Below are 17432 nucleotides of genomic sequence, written 5' to 3'. Positions count from 1 at the left end.
GGTAAAGGGACCCCTGACCGTTAGGTCCAGTCGTGGCTGACTCTGGGGTTGCAGCGCTCATCTCACTTTACTGGCCAAGGGAGCCGGCGTACAGCTTCCAGGTCATGTGGCCAGCATGGCTAAGCCGCTTCTGGAGAACCAGAGCAGCACACGGAAACGACGTTTACCTTCCCGTTGGAGTGGTACCTATTTATCTACTCGCACTTTGACATGCTTTTGAACCGCTAGGTTGGCAGGAGCAGGGACCGAGCAACGGGAGCTCACCCCGTCGAGGGGATTCGATCCGCAGACCTTCTGATCGGCAAGTCCAAGGCTCAGTTGTTTAACCCACAGCACCACCCGTGTGCCTTAGTTTGCCTACTCATGCTCTAATCTATAACATTACCTGCTTTGTTCTTAGAGGGGTTTTTTGGGGCGCCAGAATTCTTCCCCGACTCCGTTTTCAGGTGTTCAAACTGCTGCTCTAGAGCGATGTACCTGCGCTGCTGCTCCTGGAGCTTCTTCTCTGCTTCCCAGACTTTGGTGGTGCTGTCGTCCACCCTGGCATTCAAAGCAGAAGGACCCATAGAATCAATGAATATCAGAGCTGGAAGGGATACCCCAAGGTCATCTAGCCCAACCCGCTGACATGCAGGAATTAAAAAGTCCCTGACAGGCGGCTATTCAACCTTTGTTTATAAACCTCTGAGGAAGGGAAAGTCTGCCACCTTCCGATTAGGTGCAGATTTTACTATATTAATAATAATAATAAATTTTATTTATACCCCGCCCTTCCCGGCCAGAGCCGGGCTCAGGGCAGCTAACACCAGTAAGATTACAGTAAAATCAGAATAGGGGAAAAAACCCCAATTTAAAACACAGGTTAAAATGCAATTTAAAATGCAGCCCCATTTTAAAAGTAGCCCATAGATCAAAACCATAAGGGGAGGGAAACATAAGGGTCAGACTGAATCCAAACCAAAGGCCAGGCGGAACAGCTCTGTCTTGCAGGCCCTGCAGAAAGATGTCAAGTCCCGCAGGGCCCTGGTCTCTTGTGACAGAGTGTTCCACCAAGTCGGGGCCAGTACTGAAAAGGCCCTGGCCCTAGCTGAGACCAATCTAACCACCTGTTGTCATGTTGTCATTTGTGGACCGTAAGGTCCTCCGTGGGGCATATCGGGAGAGGCAGTCCCGTAGGTACGTGGGTCCTGGGCCGCGTAGGGCTTTAAAGGTCAAAACCAGCACCTTAAACCTGACCCTGTACTCCACCGGGAGCCAGTGCAGTTGGTAAAGCACTGGATGAATGTGATCCCGCGGCAGGGACCCCGTAAGGAGCCTCACTGCGGCATTCTGCACCTGCTGGAGTTTCTGGGTCAGCTTCCAGGGCAGCCCCGTGTAGAGCGAGTTATAGTAGTCAAGCCCGGAGGTGACCGTCGCATGGATCACTGTGGCCAGATCAGGGCGAGAAAGGTATTATTTATTTATTTGTCATTCAGACATCTCAATGCAACATGCAACATATATATATATAGAGAGAGAGAGCGCGCGCCAGGGAGCCACCACCGAAAAGGCCCTTTCCCCTTGTCACCACCCTCCGAGGCTCCCTCCGAGGGGGCACCTGGAGAAGGGCCTCAGGTGAATATTATGGCTCTGGTGCTTTCACTTGCCCTCCTCACACCCTCGGTCCTTCGTCTACGCAGAGGCCAACCTCACAGGGTTGTTGTGGGAGCAAACAGAATCAAGACTCTGGGGTATCAATCTTCTACACACTTAAGTTGGGAGTCAGCCCCACTGAGCTCCACGGGGCTTACTTCTGAGTCAACAGATCTGCACTGTAAGAAAAGTTAACATTGTTCTCAGTTGCTGGGTGTGGTTTCAGCTGTCGTGATTCCTTTGTAGTTGCTTTTCGCAGTTTTTATCATGTAAGCGTTGTACTTTGTTTTTAATTGCCTCTAAGGCACCCATAGAACTCAGGTACGTGGGCAGGAGGTAAACGTAATAAATGTGTGTAATTTGTTTGCAAGTTAAAAGGCTGAATGCCCACAGAAGATGCTTCCTGCTCGCAGGAGGCCTGTTTATAGCTCACAAGCAGCCTCACGCCCAGCAATGCAAAGGAATTTTAAAGAACCAACAAATCAGCGCAGTTTTGAAATCAGCAGTTAAAATCGGTGCAGTTTTTAAAGGCCCAGTCCACCATTGTGATTAAAAATGGTATCTAATTGTATCCCAGATTTAGAACTGTGTCACCAGGCATATTTTTTACTTTCAGGTGCTGTGGGTTAAACCACAGAGTCTAGGACTTGCCGATCAGAAGGTTAGCGGTTCGAATCCCCGCAACGGGGTGAGCTCCCATTGCTCGGTCCCTGCTCCTGCCAACCTAGCAGTTCGAAAGCACGCCAAAGTGCAAGTAGATAAATAGGTAGCGCTCCGGCAGGAAGGTAAATGGCGTTTCCATGTGCTGCTCTGGTTCTCCAGAAGCGGCTTAGTCATGCTGGCCACATGACCCGGGAGCTGTACGCCGCCTCCCTCGGCCAGTAAAGCAAGATGAGCGCCTCAACCCCAGAGTCAGCCGCGACTGGACCTAATGGTCAGGGGTAAGGTAAAGGTAAAGGTACCCCAGCCCATACAGGCCAGTCGTGTCCGACTCTAGGGTTGCACGCTCATCTCGCTCAAGAGGCCGTGAGCCGGCGCCGTCCGCAGACACTTCCGGGTCACATGGCCAGAGTGACGAAGCTGCAGCTGGCGAGCCAGTACCAGCGCAGCACACGGAAACGCCGTTTACCTTCCCGCTATAAAGCGGTACCTATTTATCTACTTGCACTTAAGGGTGCTTTCGAACTGCTAGGTGGGCAGGAGCTGGGACCAAACGACGGGAGCTCACCCCGCTGCGGGGATTCGAACCGCCGACCATGCGATCAGCAAGTCCTAGGCACTGAGGTTTTACCCACAGTGCCACCTGCGTCAGGGGTACCTTTATCCTTTACCCTCACACAGTTCTGGAGACCCACAACTGAAAACAACTCTCCAAATTGGCCTACTTTGGGATATTCCTATGTAGCTCCTCTAGAAAGATGGACAGCACTCGGGTCAGCACTAGGGTTGGAAGGTGCCATGAGGGTCATCTAGAGCAAATTTCTGCAATACAGAAATATTTTGCCCAACACGGCGCTCAAATCCACGAGCCTGATACTAAGAGTCTCATGCTGAGCTAAGGTAGCCTTTGTGGAAGTACAACTCCTTACTGCTGTTTATTCATAAACACTACCACAAATAGTTAATGCCAGACCTCTCCTGTGCTAGTAACGGGCAGTGTCAGATTTTTAACATGCCCATAAAATCACCAACGCCCATCTTCAGGGAGGGTTCCTTTGCCACAGCTGCCTCCGGGATCAGAGGCCAGTTGCAGAGGAGCAACAACGCGAGGTTATTGTCCTCAGGTCTTGGTTTATGGGTTTGCTGCGGTTGGCCACAGTGAAGAACAGAACCCTGGACCAGACGGGCCTTTAAGTGTGATTACAAAATTGGAAGGGACAGCCAAGTGTTTTGCAGCCCCCTATCCTGCAACGCTGAGACACAGGTGGCTCTGTGGGTTAAACCACAGAGCCTAGTGTTATGTACTGAAGTTCTCACCCTAGGCCAGCAGGGGGATACTGTGGATAGTTTTCACTCAGGTCCACATATGCAAATAAGGGATGGAAAGTGACGTTCAGTGATTGGATAGTTACAGACAGTGGTTACTGTGCGTTGTAGTGGAGCTCTATATAAGCTCCACTACAGTTCAGTTTTGTTCTGGCCTGTAAATAAACAGGAGCTGTTTGAAGAATCGCTGTGTCGTCTGATATGTTCACCCACAACTTAACACCTAGGACTTGCCGATCAGAAGGTCGGCTGTTTGAATCCCTGCGACGGGGTGAGCTCCCATTGCTCAGTCCCTGTTCCTGCCCACCTAGCAGTTCGAAAGCATGTCAAAGTGCAAGTAGATAAATAGGTACCACTCCGGCGGGAAAGTAAACGGCGTTTCCGTGCGCTGCTCTGGTTTGCCAGAAGTGGCTTAGTCATGCTGGCCACATGACCTGGAAGCTTTACACCGGCTCCCTCGGCCAGTAAAGCGAGATGAGCGCCGCAACCCCAGAGTCGGCCACGACTGGACCTAACGGTCAGGGGTCCCTTTACCTTTACCTCCTGCAACGCAGGAATCACAACTAAAGAATCCCGGATCCAGAAGTCACAGGCTCTTCTTATGCCTTAAAGTTCTTCCCGACTTTATTTTTTTCAAATTGCAAAAGAAGAAAAAAAGCGCCTTACAGTTCCTTGGTTTTCCAAGGCAAGGGAGACTTGGGAAAGAGGAGGGCAGGAGCCTGTTTCAAGGTGCTGTAATATTTTGCGCTCACCTTTTCTGCAGGATGTTGACCATTTCTATCAGCTTGCTCCTTTCTGCTTCAACGGCTTGTCCCAGGGCCTTGTACTCTGCAATCTGGATCTTCACGGTTTTCATGTCCAGATTATCAAGCTCAACAATCCTAAAAAGGAGAAAAAAGAAAAAGAAAAAAGGACCTGAGTTGGTAAGGGAGGGAGAAGGGAATCCCGATATACCAGTGTACTGGAAGAAGCAAAGTTCACCAGCATTGAAGCAATGATTCTTCAACATCCATTTCGGTGGACTGGTCATGTTGTGCGGATGCCTGATAATTGTCTTCCAAAGCAACTACTTTATTCAAACTTAAAAATAGAAAGTGTAATGCTGGTGGTCAACAAAAGAGGTTTAAAGACCGTCTCAAGGCAAATCTAAAAAAATGTAGTATAAACACCGACAACTGAGAAACACTGGTCTGCGAGCGCTCCAGTTGGAGAACAGCCTTTTCCAAAGGTGTCATGGACTTTGAAGACACTTGAACTCAGGACGCAAGGGAGAAACGTGCTAAGAGGAAGGCAAATCCACACCATGATCAGCTCCTGCCCAGAAACCAATGTCCCCACTGTGGAAGGACACGTGGATCCAGAACTGGCCTCCACAGTCACTTACAAACCCACTGTTAAAACCGTGAAGACAATCTTACTCTACGAGTGGTCACCAAAGAAGAAGAAGAAGAAGATGATAAGAGGTTCAGCCAACTCCTGATAGGTGCCACATACCTCCCAGGAGAGACAGTGGATGGGAATGAGGTCGCCACGGAGTCCACGAGGGTGTGACCCATCTTAGACACCATTCTGGGGAAGGCAAAGAATTGCAAACATCTCAGCAACAGCTTAGCTTGCCCATCTTCCAACATCTGTGCACGATGCCACGTATCTGGGGAGCGGGCAGAAGGCTCTGAAGCCCTGCCGGTTTACAAATGCTGCTGCAACGTATAATAATAATAATAATAACAATAATAATAATAATAATAATAATAATAATAATAATAATAATAATAATATATTATTATTTATACCCCGCCCATGTGGCTGGGTTTCCCCAGTCACTCTGGGCGGCTTCCTACAAGAGATTAAAAATACATTAAAATACCTATTTAGGGAAGCTTTTAATGTTTAATAGCTTATTGTATTTTAATATTCTGTTGGAAGCCGCCCAGAGTGGCTGGGGAAACCCAGCCAGATGGGTGGGGTCTAAATAAATTATTATTATTATTATTATTATTATTACAGATAGGTAGCCGTGTTGGTCTGCCATAGTCAAAACAAAAAAAAATTCCTTCCAGTAGCACCTTAAAGACCAACTAAGTTAGTTCTAGGTATGAGCTTTCGTGTGCATGCACACTTCTTCAGATACACTTCTGAAGAAGTGTGCATGCACCCGAAAGCTCATACCAAGAACTAACTTAGTTGGTCTTTAAGGTGCTACTGGAAGGAATTTTTTTTGTTTTGATTATTATTATTATTATTAATCATTAAAAACTCCTCTAAACAGGGCTGCCATCAGATGTCTTCTAAAAGTCAGATAGTTGCTTATTTCCTTGACAGCTGATGGGAGGGCGTTCCACAAGGCGGGTGCCACCACAGAGAAGGCCCTCTGCCTGGTTCCCTGTAACATGGCTTCTCGCAAGGAGGGAACCGTCAGAAGGCCCTCGGCGCTGGACCTCAGTGTCAGGGCAGAAGGATGGGGGTGGAGACGCTCCTTCAGCTATACTGGGCCAAGGCTATACACTGACTACACAACTTTTAGAAGACATCTGAAGGCAGTCCTGTATAGGAAGGTTTTTAATGTTTGATGTTACATTATATTTTCGCATATGCTAGAAGCTGCCCAGAGTGCCAGTCAGGTGGGCGGGGTACAAATGATAAAATTATTATAATTAAACCAAAGCTCTTCTGATGTGACAAATTGTTTCAGGATACCTACAACTTAGGGACGCGGATGGCGCTGTGGGTTAAACCACAGAGCCTAGGGCTTGCTGATCAGAAGGTCGGCGGTTCGAATCCCCGCGACGGGGTGAGCTCCCATTGCTCGGTCCCTGCTCCTGCCAACCTAGCAGTTCAAAAGCATGTCAAAGTGCGAGTAGATAAATAGGTACCACTCCAGCAGGAAGGTAAATGGCGTTTCCATGCGCTGCTCTGGTTCGCCAGAAGCGGCTTAGTCATGCTGGCCACATGACCCAGAAGCTATACGCCGGCTCCCTCATCCAATAAAGCGAGTAGAGCGCCGCAACCCCAGAGTCGGCCAAGACTGGACCTAATGGTCAGGGGTCCCTTTACCTTTACCTTTACCTACAACTTAGTTCTCTCACTGAGGCAGAAAGCTTGTGTCTGGGATGTACCACTGAAGAGTACACCCACAGAGTACATCCATAGTTTCCACAAACTATGACCAAACTGCCAGAGTCCTCTGAACACTTTGTTCTGACAGGCAGCTGTATTCATATAAACCGAGGATTTAAAAGTGTTTTTTACCTCACAGAGCTATTACTTCCAACAAGGTCATCCCTCCGGGATCCTGAAGAAGCATTCCCTTCTTCTAAAGACTCGGCTGACAGAGTAGAAAGTGAGTCAGGACTGCTTTCCTCTTTTCGATGGTGCTGGCATAAAGACATCAAGCAAGTCAGACATTACACATTTCTACTTCTTCTTTTTTGAATTTGAATCCATAATGGATTCTGTTTAACTTCCAAGGTACGACTGTACTTGATTACCGGTACTGTATATTCAACAATACTTTCCACCACTTCTCCTGGGACAGACATAGAACCATCCAGCCTGTGATTTCCACAAGCTGCTGTGCTCACTAAGCTGGAAACTCAGCCAAGCCTGTGAAGATCGTGTTTCGCTAATAGTTAACTCCAGATTAGAACTGTAATTATTATTATTATTATTATTATTATTATTATTATTATTATTATTATTATTATTATTCCGCCCATCTGGCTGGGTTTCCCCAGCCACTCTGGGCGGATTCCAACAAAACACTAAAATCCAGTAACCTACTAAACATTAAAAGCTTCCCTAAACAGGGCTGCCTTCAGATGTCTTCTAAAAGTTTGGTAGTTATTTTTCTCTCTGACATCGGGTGGGAGGGCGTTCCACAGGGCGGGCACCAACACCGAGAAGGCCCTCTGCCTGGTTCCCTGTAACTTGGCTTCTCGCAGTGAGGGAACCGCCAGAAGGCCCTCGGAGCTGGACCTCAGTGTCCGGGCTGAACGATGGGGGTGGAGACACTCCTTCAGGTATACTGGACCGAGGCCGTTTAGGGCTTTCAAGGTCAGCACCAACACTTTGAATTGTGCTCGGAAACGTACTGGGAGCCAATGTAGGTCTTTCAAGACCGGTGTTATGTGGTCTTGGTGGCTGCTCTGAGTCACCAGTCTAGCTGCTGCATTCTGGATTAGTTGTAGTTTCCGGGTCACCTTCAAAGGTAGCCCCACATAGAGCGCATTGCAGTAGTCCAAGCGGGAGATAACCAGAGCATGCACCACTCTGGCGAGACAGACAGCGGGCACGGAGGGTCTCATCCTGCGAACCAGATAGAGCTGATAGACAGCTGCCCTGGACACAGAACTGACCTGTGCCTCCATGGACAGCTGTGAGTCCAGAATGACTCCCAGGCTGCGCACCTGGTCCTTCAGGGGCACAGTTGCCCCATTCAGGACCAGGGAGTCCTCCACACCCACCCACCAGGGCCAATGTAGGTCTTTCAAGACCGGTCTTACAGTATATGGTCTTGGCGGCCGCTTCCAGTCACCAGTCTAGCTGCTGCATTCTGGATTAGTTGTAGTTTCCGGGTCACCTTCAAAGGTAGCCCTGTGCGATTTACTGGCCGGCTTGCTCTGTGATATTAAGAGATCCGATGTGGTTTACCTGCGAAGCGAACTGCTGGACCTCCTCCTCCAGTTCTTTCACCCTGGCCTCTCTCTCGGCCACCATCTGCTTGAGCTGCTCGATGAGGCAGTTCTGCTTCTGGACTTCCACACTCAACTGCTGCTCCAGGTTCTGGTGTGATTCCTTGGTCCTCTCGTCTTGCTGGCTCAGGTTCTTCAAGATGGCTTGCATCTCCTTCTGCTGGCTCTGGGGGAGCGGAAAAGGCATGGGGTTTGCACACATGCATCATTAAAGGCAGGTGGTAGCGTTTGACCCCTAAAGGTAATAATAATAATAATAATAATAATAATAATAATAATTTTTTATTTATACCCCACCCTTTCTGGTTCAGAAAACCAGGCTCAGGGTGGCTAACAGCAAATTTAAAACACTTAATTGATGCTACAAAATAAACAGCATAAAATACAGTATAAAACATGCATAACTATAAATTCAGAATTCAAAAATCAATTTAGGGGGGAAATCCATCCAATAAGCATTAGATGATCACCAGGGCCAGCTGGCTAAATTAGTCCTATTTGGGCCAGCGAGGGCTTGCTGATCAGAAGGCCGGCAGTTTGACAACAGGGTGAGCTCCCGTTGCTCGGTCCCTGCTCCTGCCAACCTAGCAGTTCAAAAGCACGTCAAAGTGCAAGTAGATAAATAGGTAGTGCTCTGGCGGGAAGGTAAACAGCGTTTCCGTGCGCTGCTCTGGTTCGCCAGAAGCGGCTTAGTCCTGCTGGCCATGTGACCCGGAAGCTGTACGCCGGCTCCCTCGGCCAATAAAGCGAGATGAGCGCCACAACCCCAGAGTCGGCCATGACTGGACCTAATGGTCAGGGGTCCCTTTACCTTTAGATAGGGCACACACACACACATGTACACACACCTGGCCTGCTTCTGTAGGATTACAGTGGTACCTCGGGTTATGGATGCTTCAGGTTACAGACTCCGCTAACCCAGAAATAGTACCTCAGGTTAAGAACTTTGCTTCAGGATGAGAACAGAAAATGTGCTCCGGCGGCGCAGCAGCAGCAGCGGGAGGCTCCCTTAGCTAAAGTGGTGCTTCAGGTTGAGAACAGTTTCAGGTTAAGAACGGACCTCCGGAACAAATTAAGTACTTAACTTGAGGTACCACTGTATTATAGAATCATAGAATCATAGAGTTGGAAGAGACCACCAGGGCCATCGAGTCCAACCCCCTGCCAAGCAGGAAACACCATCAGAGCACTCCTGACATATGGCTGTCAAGCCTCTGCTTAAAGACCTCCAAAGAAGGAGACTCCACCACACTCCTTGGCAGCAAATTCCACTGTCAAACAGCTCTTACTGTCAGGAAGTTCTTCCTAATGTTTAGGTGGAATCTTCTTTCTTGTAGTTTGGATCCATTGCTCCGTGTCCGCTTCTCTGGAGCAGCAGAAAACAACCTTTCTCCCTCCTCTATGTGACATCCTTTTATATATTTGAACATGGCTATCATATCACCCCTTAACCTCCTCTTCTCCAGGCTAAACATGCCCAGCTCCCTTAGCCGTTCCTCATAAGGCATTGTTTCCAGGCCTTTGACCATTTTGGTTGCCCTCCTCTGGACACGTTCCAGTTTGTCCGTGTCCTTCTTGAACTGTGGTGCCCAGAACTGGACACAGTATTATTATTATAAAATTTGTTAGTTGCTTTATCTTGCCCAGAGAAAGCCAAAGTGACTTATAAGCTATATAGAGGCAATCCTAGAATCCTAGAATTGTAGAATTGGACGGGACCACGAGAGCCATACAATCCAATCCCCTGCAATGAAGGAATCTTTTGCCCAATGTCGTGAGCTTGAAGCCACAACCCTGAGATTAAGAGTCGCACACTCTACCAACTGAGCTATGCAGATACTGGTAGCATTCTGGAAGTTGAAATAGCCTTGAGCAGCAGCTGTTGCCGAACCCCAGGGGGGGTGTGGAACACCCAGATCGTACCAGCAGAGCATCAACGAGTTCGTCGTCGTGCTTCCCTTTGTCCAGCAGGGTCGAGATCTGCTCCTTCAGGGTTTTCACTTCGTGAGACAAAACTTTGTTCCGAGCTTTGGAGCCGTCCAATTTCTGTTTCAGCTCTTCGTAATCCTTCAGGAGGGTGTTATGTTCCCCTGAAAGCTTCTGCAATTAAGCAGATAAAAGAAAGTCAGACTTGACGTGGTAGGGAATTTATTTATGTATCGTGTATCCCACCTATTTTTCTAAGGAGCTTGAGGTGGCATATATCATAGAATTATTATTATTATTATTATTATTATTATTATTATTATTATTATTATTACTACGACTACGACTACGACTACTACTACTACTACTATAGTGGTACCTCGGATTACATACGCTTCAGGTTACAGACTCCACTAACCCAGAAATAGTACTTCAGGTTAAGAACTTTGCTTCAGGATAAGAACAGAAATCGTGCTCTGGTGGCGCAGCAGCAGCAGGAGGCCCCATTAGCTAAAGTGGTGCTTCAGGTTAAGAACAGCAGCAAGAGGACCCATTAGCTAAAGTGGTGCTTCAGGTTAAGAACAGGTTAAGAACGGACTTCTGGAACGAATTAAGTACTTAACCTGAGGTACCACTGTACTACTATTATTTATACCCCGCCCATCTGGCTGAGTTTCCCCAGCCACTCTAGGCGGCTCCCAATCAAGTGTTAAAAACAGTACAGCATTAAATATTAAAAACTTCCCAGACAGGGCTGCCTTCAGATGCCTTTTAAAGATAATATAGCTACTTATTTCCTTCCTATCTGATGGGAGGACGTTCCACAGGGCGGTCACCACTACCAAGAAGGCCCTCTGCCTGGTTCCCTGTAACCTCACTTCTCACAATGAGGGAACCACCAGAAGGCCCTCGCAGCTGGACCTCAGTGTCTGGGCAGAACGATAGGGGTGGAGACGCTCCTTCAGGTATACTGGGCCGAGGCCGTTTAGGGCTTGAAAGGTCAGCACCAACACTTTGAATTGCACTCGGAAACGTACTGGGAGCCAATGCAGATCTCTCAGGACTGGTGTTATGTGGTCCTGGCGGCCACTTCCAGTGCCCACTCTGACTGCCGTATTCTGGATTAGTTGCAGTTTCCGGGTCACCTTCAAAGGTAGCCCCACATAGAGCGCATTGCAGTAGTCCAAGCGGGAGATAACCAGAGCATGCACCACTCTGGCAAGACAGTCTGTGGGCAGGTAGGGTCTCAGCCTGCATACTAGGTGGAGCTGGTAAACAGCCACCCTGGACACAGAATTGACCTGTGCCTCCATGGACAGTTTAGAGTCGGAAGGCTGAGAACCTTTTTGCAGGAGGAACGAGAGTCCACAACCTCAACAAAACAACCTTGTGAGGTCGGTTAGGCTGGGAATGAGGTCCAGGCAAGGGACCACAGGCTATGGTTGAATCAGAGAGCAATGGGGCCCTGTGTCCTTAAATCCAGCGGTGTTTGTCTCAAAAACAACAACAACAACAAGGAAGCCCTGAAAGAGAGTGTGTTTTATCATATGTGGTGGTCACATGGGGTGGTAAAAGCTTTCTGGGAAATGATATGAGTTGGGGGGAAATGTTTAAGATAACTTTTATTAAAAAACCAGAGGCTTTTTTGTTAGGCATTACAGTGGTGCCCCGCAAGATGAATGCCTCGCAAAACGAAAAACGCGCAAGACGAAAGGGTTTTTCGGTTTTTGCGTCGCTTCACTAGACGAATTTCCCTATGGGCTTGCTTCGCAAGACGAAACGTCTTGCGAGTTCTTGCGAGTTTTTTCCCTTTTTCTTAAAGCCGCTAAGCCGTTAATAGCCGCTAAGCCGCTAAGCCGTTAATAGCCACTAAGTCTCTAACCTGCTAATAGCCACTAAGCCGCTAATAGCCATGCTTCGCAAGACGAAAAAACCGCAAGACGAAGAGACTCGCAGAACGGATTAATTTCGTCTTGCGAGGCACCACTGTAAAGGTGTGGAACTACCAAAAGAAAATAAAAGATTGCGGAAAGAATAAGTGCCGACCAGAAAAGAGTGGCAGACCAAGCTGATGGAATATGTAGAGATGGCAGAAAAAGAAGGAACATTTTATCATATGTGGTGGGAATGTAAAAAAGTAAAGAACTTCTGGGAAATAATAAGATGAAAAAGATGTTGAAATATACATTTTTTAAAAAAACAGAAGCATTTTTACTTGGTATTATAGGTCAGGACATTAATAGGCAAGATGTTAAATTGTTTTTATATGCAACAACTGCGGCAAGAGTATTGTTAGCCCAGAAATGGAAACAAGAAGAAATTCCGATGAAAGTAGAACGGCAGACGAAATTAATGGACTGTGCAGAATTGGACAAAATGACAGGAAGAATTCAAAACCTGCGGGGCCAGAGATTGACAGAAGATTGGAAGAAGTATATGAATTATTTGAAGAGCAACTGTAATCAGCAATTTACGCTAGTAGGACTACAAGAAGTTTTGTAAGGAGAAATATACAAAGTGTTACAAAGTAGAAAAAGATAGAGATATTGGTTATGAGTTTGAAATGTAATAGGGAAAATAAGAAGCGCATGCTAAGAGATTAGATTGGAAAGTTTTCAGGCAGGATTGATCGATGTCAAAAAAATTGAATAAGATGTAAAAGTATGTTTAATTACTGTTGAAAACGATATGTTAAAACACACACACACACACACACACACATATATATATATGTGTGTATATATATATACACGAAGCCAAGCCAAAGCACAACTAAGTGCAATACAGCCATCTTCTCAGGAAAACTCTTCACAAAGTTCAAGAGGTCAAGACACAAAGACTTTAGCAACTAATCCACACCTAATGACCCACCTAAGTGGTACTCAGGATATCACTCAAGAAATCACTCAAGGTATCTCTCAAGTAATTAAGGAACAAAAGAAGAAAAGGCACACTAGCCTGGGAACTTCCTCTCTGCCCAGAACATTGGAGGCTAGACACCACACCCCCTCTACAGTATTTATAGGAACTCAAACATTGAGATCCCGCTCTGTTCCAGTAACAAGAAGCCGAAAGCACCAGCCTGAAGATGACGAGTGAGACCTCGTCGAAACGTCGCCTAGACACCCCAACTTTTACACGGGAAGACACCCGAGGACACCAAAACCTGCATTCCTGTACCCGTGAAAATCTACGAAAGCATATATATATATATATATATAAAGGAATATGCAAAAATGGCAAGACTGATGGGAAAGATCAGAAATCAGGAAGACCAAGTGTTTTTAAAAGACTGGAATAACTTTCTAAGATATTTGAGATACATACATACAGTCAGGAAGCCCAGGCCTCAGATCTGAGCTCCCCTGGCTCCTGCAAAAAGGTTCTCAGCCCTTCCTCACCTCTAGAGCTTCTTTCTTTTCTTTTTCCAAGGTACGAATCCTCTGCAGGTTCTTTTTTGAGGCAGAGGTCTTCCTCGAGTCCGCCAGGCTTACAGCCTCTTCCTCAGTGCTACTCTCAGACAGCCGGCTTCTGCTGTGGCCCAGCTGGTTCTCTAGATCCCGGACCTGAGGGAGGAAAAGGAAAAAGGGGAACCATTGCAAGTGTTGCTTAGCTGTGCGAAAACTGCTCCACTTATTAATTAATATAACAGTGTATGTCCGTGTTGACATGGGAGGAGTGCAAAAGGGGTGGGAGATGGTCCCACTATGTTATTGTTATTGTTATTATTACCAACAACCAAAACACATACAGTGATGCTCCCCATGCAGGCTGATACATTGGGTATACTTAATCAATAATAACATATTCAATTCAACCACATGCACAATTCTATATACATTAACCCTCCACCCTCCACAGTTTATTTAACTTTTAACCTTTTAATTACTGCAAACTGGCTCTCTTAGCCTGAGTAGCACTGAGTTAAAAACAAAAGAGGAATGTAAATGGGTAAAATTGACGGTAATTGCAGCCAGACAGGTTAGAGCGAGTAACTGGAAAAACAGAAGAGCTAGGGGTGAACCAATGGAGGGGAAAACTGAAAAAATATTATAATTTTAGAATATCTAACTGTGAAGATATTCACAGATATGATATCTTCTAGATATGAAGTCTTCAAGATATGAATCTTCAAGATATGAAGACTCTTGAGAGACTCTGGAGAGTCCCATGGACTGCAAGAAGATCAAACCTCTCCATTCTGAAGGAAATCAGCCCTGAGTGCTCACTGGAAGGACAGATCCTGAAGCTGAGACTCCAATACTTTGGCCACCTCATGAGAAGAGAAGAATGCCTGGAAAATACCCTGATGTTGGGAAAGATGGAGGGCACAAGGAGAAGGGGACGACAGAGGATGAGATGGTTGGACAGTGTTCTCGAAGCTACCAGCATGAGTTTGACCAAACTTCGGGAGGCAGTGGAAGACAGGAGTGCCTGGCGTGCTCTGGTCCATGGGGTCACAAAGAGTTGGACACGACTAAACGACTAAACAACAACAACAACTGTGAAGATACACAGAATGAAAGGGTTTAAGGTCAGTGAGAAAGAGGAGGATTGGCTTGAGAAGATATTGAATTATTTGGGTAGGAGCGGGTCCCACTAAGAATCCGATCAGCAAGCATGGGAATAGAAGGATCTGTCTTGATCCACCTGTGTAACAGAATTTACAACAGGCACCTGCTAGCCAGAAACACCATAACCAGACACTGGAGAGACCTGTCAGGAGTAAGCATGGACCAATGGTACCAAATAGTATGGGAAACAGCCCTACTAGAAAAATTAACTAATAAACTGAAACTGACACGGGGACAAACAGAAGAAGACACATCCCAACAGGACAATGACAATAATCCACCAACAGCATACAAATCAATATGGCTAACCTGATCCAAAACACCTACCCACCTCACTCACACACGAAAACAAAGATCACCACAGCCAATCACAAACAATCACACCCTAGGCCAACCCCAACCTCTCTCACCACCAAAGGAACACAAGTGAACAACGCAAGCACGCTGACACCAAACTCTACATACATTAAGCATAATAGAAACACCACTACCCCAACCCACCCCCATCCATCTCCTCTCCCTCCACCCCCTTTCTTTTTTTTTTCTTCTCCCCCTAATGCCTCAACAAATGAAACGGATTTGTAAAAATGTTACATGGGAAAAAAAATACGAGGCATTACACTTACGCTGTAAAACAAGAAAACCCTTAATAAAATATTTTTAAAAAACCAAAAAAAAAAAAAAGGCACCTGCTATCCAAAGTTTCGGAGGAGGGTGCCTCTCAGACCTACCTGGAAATACTTACCAGGGATTGAACGGGGAACTTTTTGCATGCAAGGCATGCGCTCTGCAACCCTGCTAATCGACTGACAACGGACCAGAGCTGCGTGTGCAAACGGCCTGGTGAAATTCTGCAATAATCGGTCCGACTCTGCCATGCAATGTTCGGGAGAGCGGGGGAACAAAGACAATTGACTCACTTTCCCTTGTAGGATCAGAATCTGCTGAGCCCGCCCACGCCAGGTGCCAGGGGTGGACAACAGATTTTGAATGTTGACGTCCTCTCCAACTTCACTGGCTAAAAGCTGAAAACCAGATACAGAACGTAATTATGTCATGGAAAATCTTTTGTGCTGAAGGTTTCGATTTATCAGTTATTTTATTTAACCTTTTAAAAAAATCTTGCTCTTCAGCGAAATAAAGGTCCTCAAAGCAGCCTAAAAATATATATTTTGTGTGTGTGTGTGTGTGTGTGTGTGTGTGTGTGTGTAAAGGACAGTCCCTGCTATCAGGCTGACAATCGAAAAAGACACGACACAAAAGGAAAATGGACCGGGCAGGAGGAGAAAAAAAGCAAACCCAGGTTCAAGTTCTTAGCTAATGTGTTGCAGAAAGTGCCTTTTCCAAAATCTTTCTTAAGACCATAAGAGGAGCCCAATTAGCTTCTGGCTCCATGTTTTTAAAGCTTATTATTTATATTCCATTTTTCTGTTAAAAGAATTGAAATGGCATTTTCACACAGCAGTTTTGTGAGTCGTTTTGCCAGGCTGCTACAAACAACCCAGGAACACAGCTGAGGCACAGTCACTCCAGAAATATCTGTAGTATCCGCTGTCCTAGGATGGCTGTTCTGTTTCTTCAGCTTCTGCGGCCACATACGTCACTAAACCAGCCCAGGACACCTCCAGTGTTCAAGGTAAAGGTAAAGGGACCCCTGACCATTAGGTCCAGTTGTGGCCGACTCTGGGGTTGTGGCGCTCATCTCACTTTATTGGCCGAGGGAGCTGGCGTACAGCTTCCGGGTCATGTGGCCAGCATGACTAAGCCGCTTCTGGCGAACCAGAGCAACACACGGAAACGCCGTTTACCTTCCCATCGGAGTGGTACCTATTTATCTACTTGCACTTTGACGTGCTTTTGAACTGCTAGGTTGGCAGGAGCAGGGACCGAGCAACGGGAGCTCACCCCGTCACGGGGATTCGAATCGCCAAGCTTCTGATCGGCAAGTCCTAGGCTCTGTGGTTTAACGCACATCCCACCCACGTCCCCATGTTCAAGGAGAGGACAACTAATACTGGCAGATAATGTATACCCTGAAAGTGACCTTAGGGGTGGGTCAATGAGGGTGACCTCACTGATCTGAATTGCTTGTTGGATGTCTGTAACTGTTGGGCCCAAGTATCATGAACATCTCTAGTGGGTTCATCTTTGGTGGACATGCCCAAAGATTAAGGCTTTCTGGGAGATGATCTATAATGAAATGAAAAAGGTATTTAAATATACCGTCCTGAAGAAACCAGAGGCCTTTCTCCTGGGCATGGTCGGCCAATTGGTGCCAAAGAAGGATAGAACTTTCTTTATGTATGCCACAACAGCAGCAAGAATACTTATTGCAAAGTACTGGAAGACACAAGATCTACCCACCCGGGAAGAATGGCAGATGAAGGTGATGGACTACATGGAACTGGCGGAAATGACTGGCAGAATCCGAGACCAGGGAGAAGAGTCGGTGGAGGAAGATTGGAAGAAATTTAAAGACTATTTACAGAAACATTGTAAAATTAATGAATGTTAGAATGCTGTTGGAACGAATTTATGTGGTTTTAGCAGAAATGTTATAAAGGTTTAGGAAAAAAACAGACTGTTAATTGGTGAAAGGAGGGAAAGTAAAGTTACATTAATA

General features: G+C 46.5%; 2 protein-coding genes across 5 annotated transcripts in view; one reads left to right on the top strand and one right to left on the bottom strand.

Moving 5' to 3' along the window:
* Positions 1 to 17432, top strand: part of BCDIN3D (BCDIN3 domain containing RNA methyltransferase) — a 243403-nt gene that overhangs the window by 118378 nt on the left and 107593 nt on the right. The gene's annotated exons all lie outside the window — the stretch shown is intronic.
* Positions 1 to 17432, bottom strand: part of CCDC13 (coiled-coil domain containing 13) — a 34899-nt gene that overhangs the window by 4447 nt on the left and 13020 nt on the right. For all 4 annotated transcript variants that reach the window (XR_014556483.1, XM_083704093.1, XM_083704094.1 and 1 more), the window contains 8 exons: positions 15730 to 15834; positions 13637 to 13801; positions 10233 to 10409; positions 8269 to 8475; positions 6868 to 6992; positions 5113 to 5187; positions 4371 to 4499; positions 386 to 540 (listed from right to left, as the gene is read on the bottom strand). Coding sequence is in view for 3 of the 4 variants with exons in the window: in XM_083704093.1 (XP_083560219.1) it covers positions 386 to 540; positions 4371 to 4499; positions 5113 to 5187; positions 6868 to 6992; positions 8269 to 8475; positions 10233 to 10409; positions 13637 to 13801; positions 15730 to 15834 (1138 nt within the window). In the remaining variant the exon portion in view is untranslated. The remainder of the gene's footprint in view (positions 1 to 385; positions 541 to 4370; positions 4500 to 5112; positions 5188 to 6867; positions 6993 to 8268; positions 8476 to 10232; positions 10410 to 13636; positions 13802 to 15729; positions 15835 to 17432) is intronic.

This window comes from Podarcis gaigeae (assembly GCF_964106915.1).
Source record: "Podarcis gaigeae genome assembly, chromosome: 12".
NCBI lineage: Eukaryota > Metazoa > Chordata > Lepidosauria > Squamata > Lacertidae > Podarcis > Podarcis gaigeae.
Note: the sequence above shows the minus strand (reverse complement) of the source record. Positions and strands in the feature narration are given on the sequence as shown.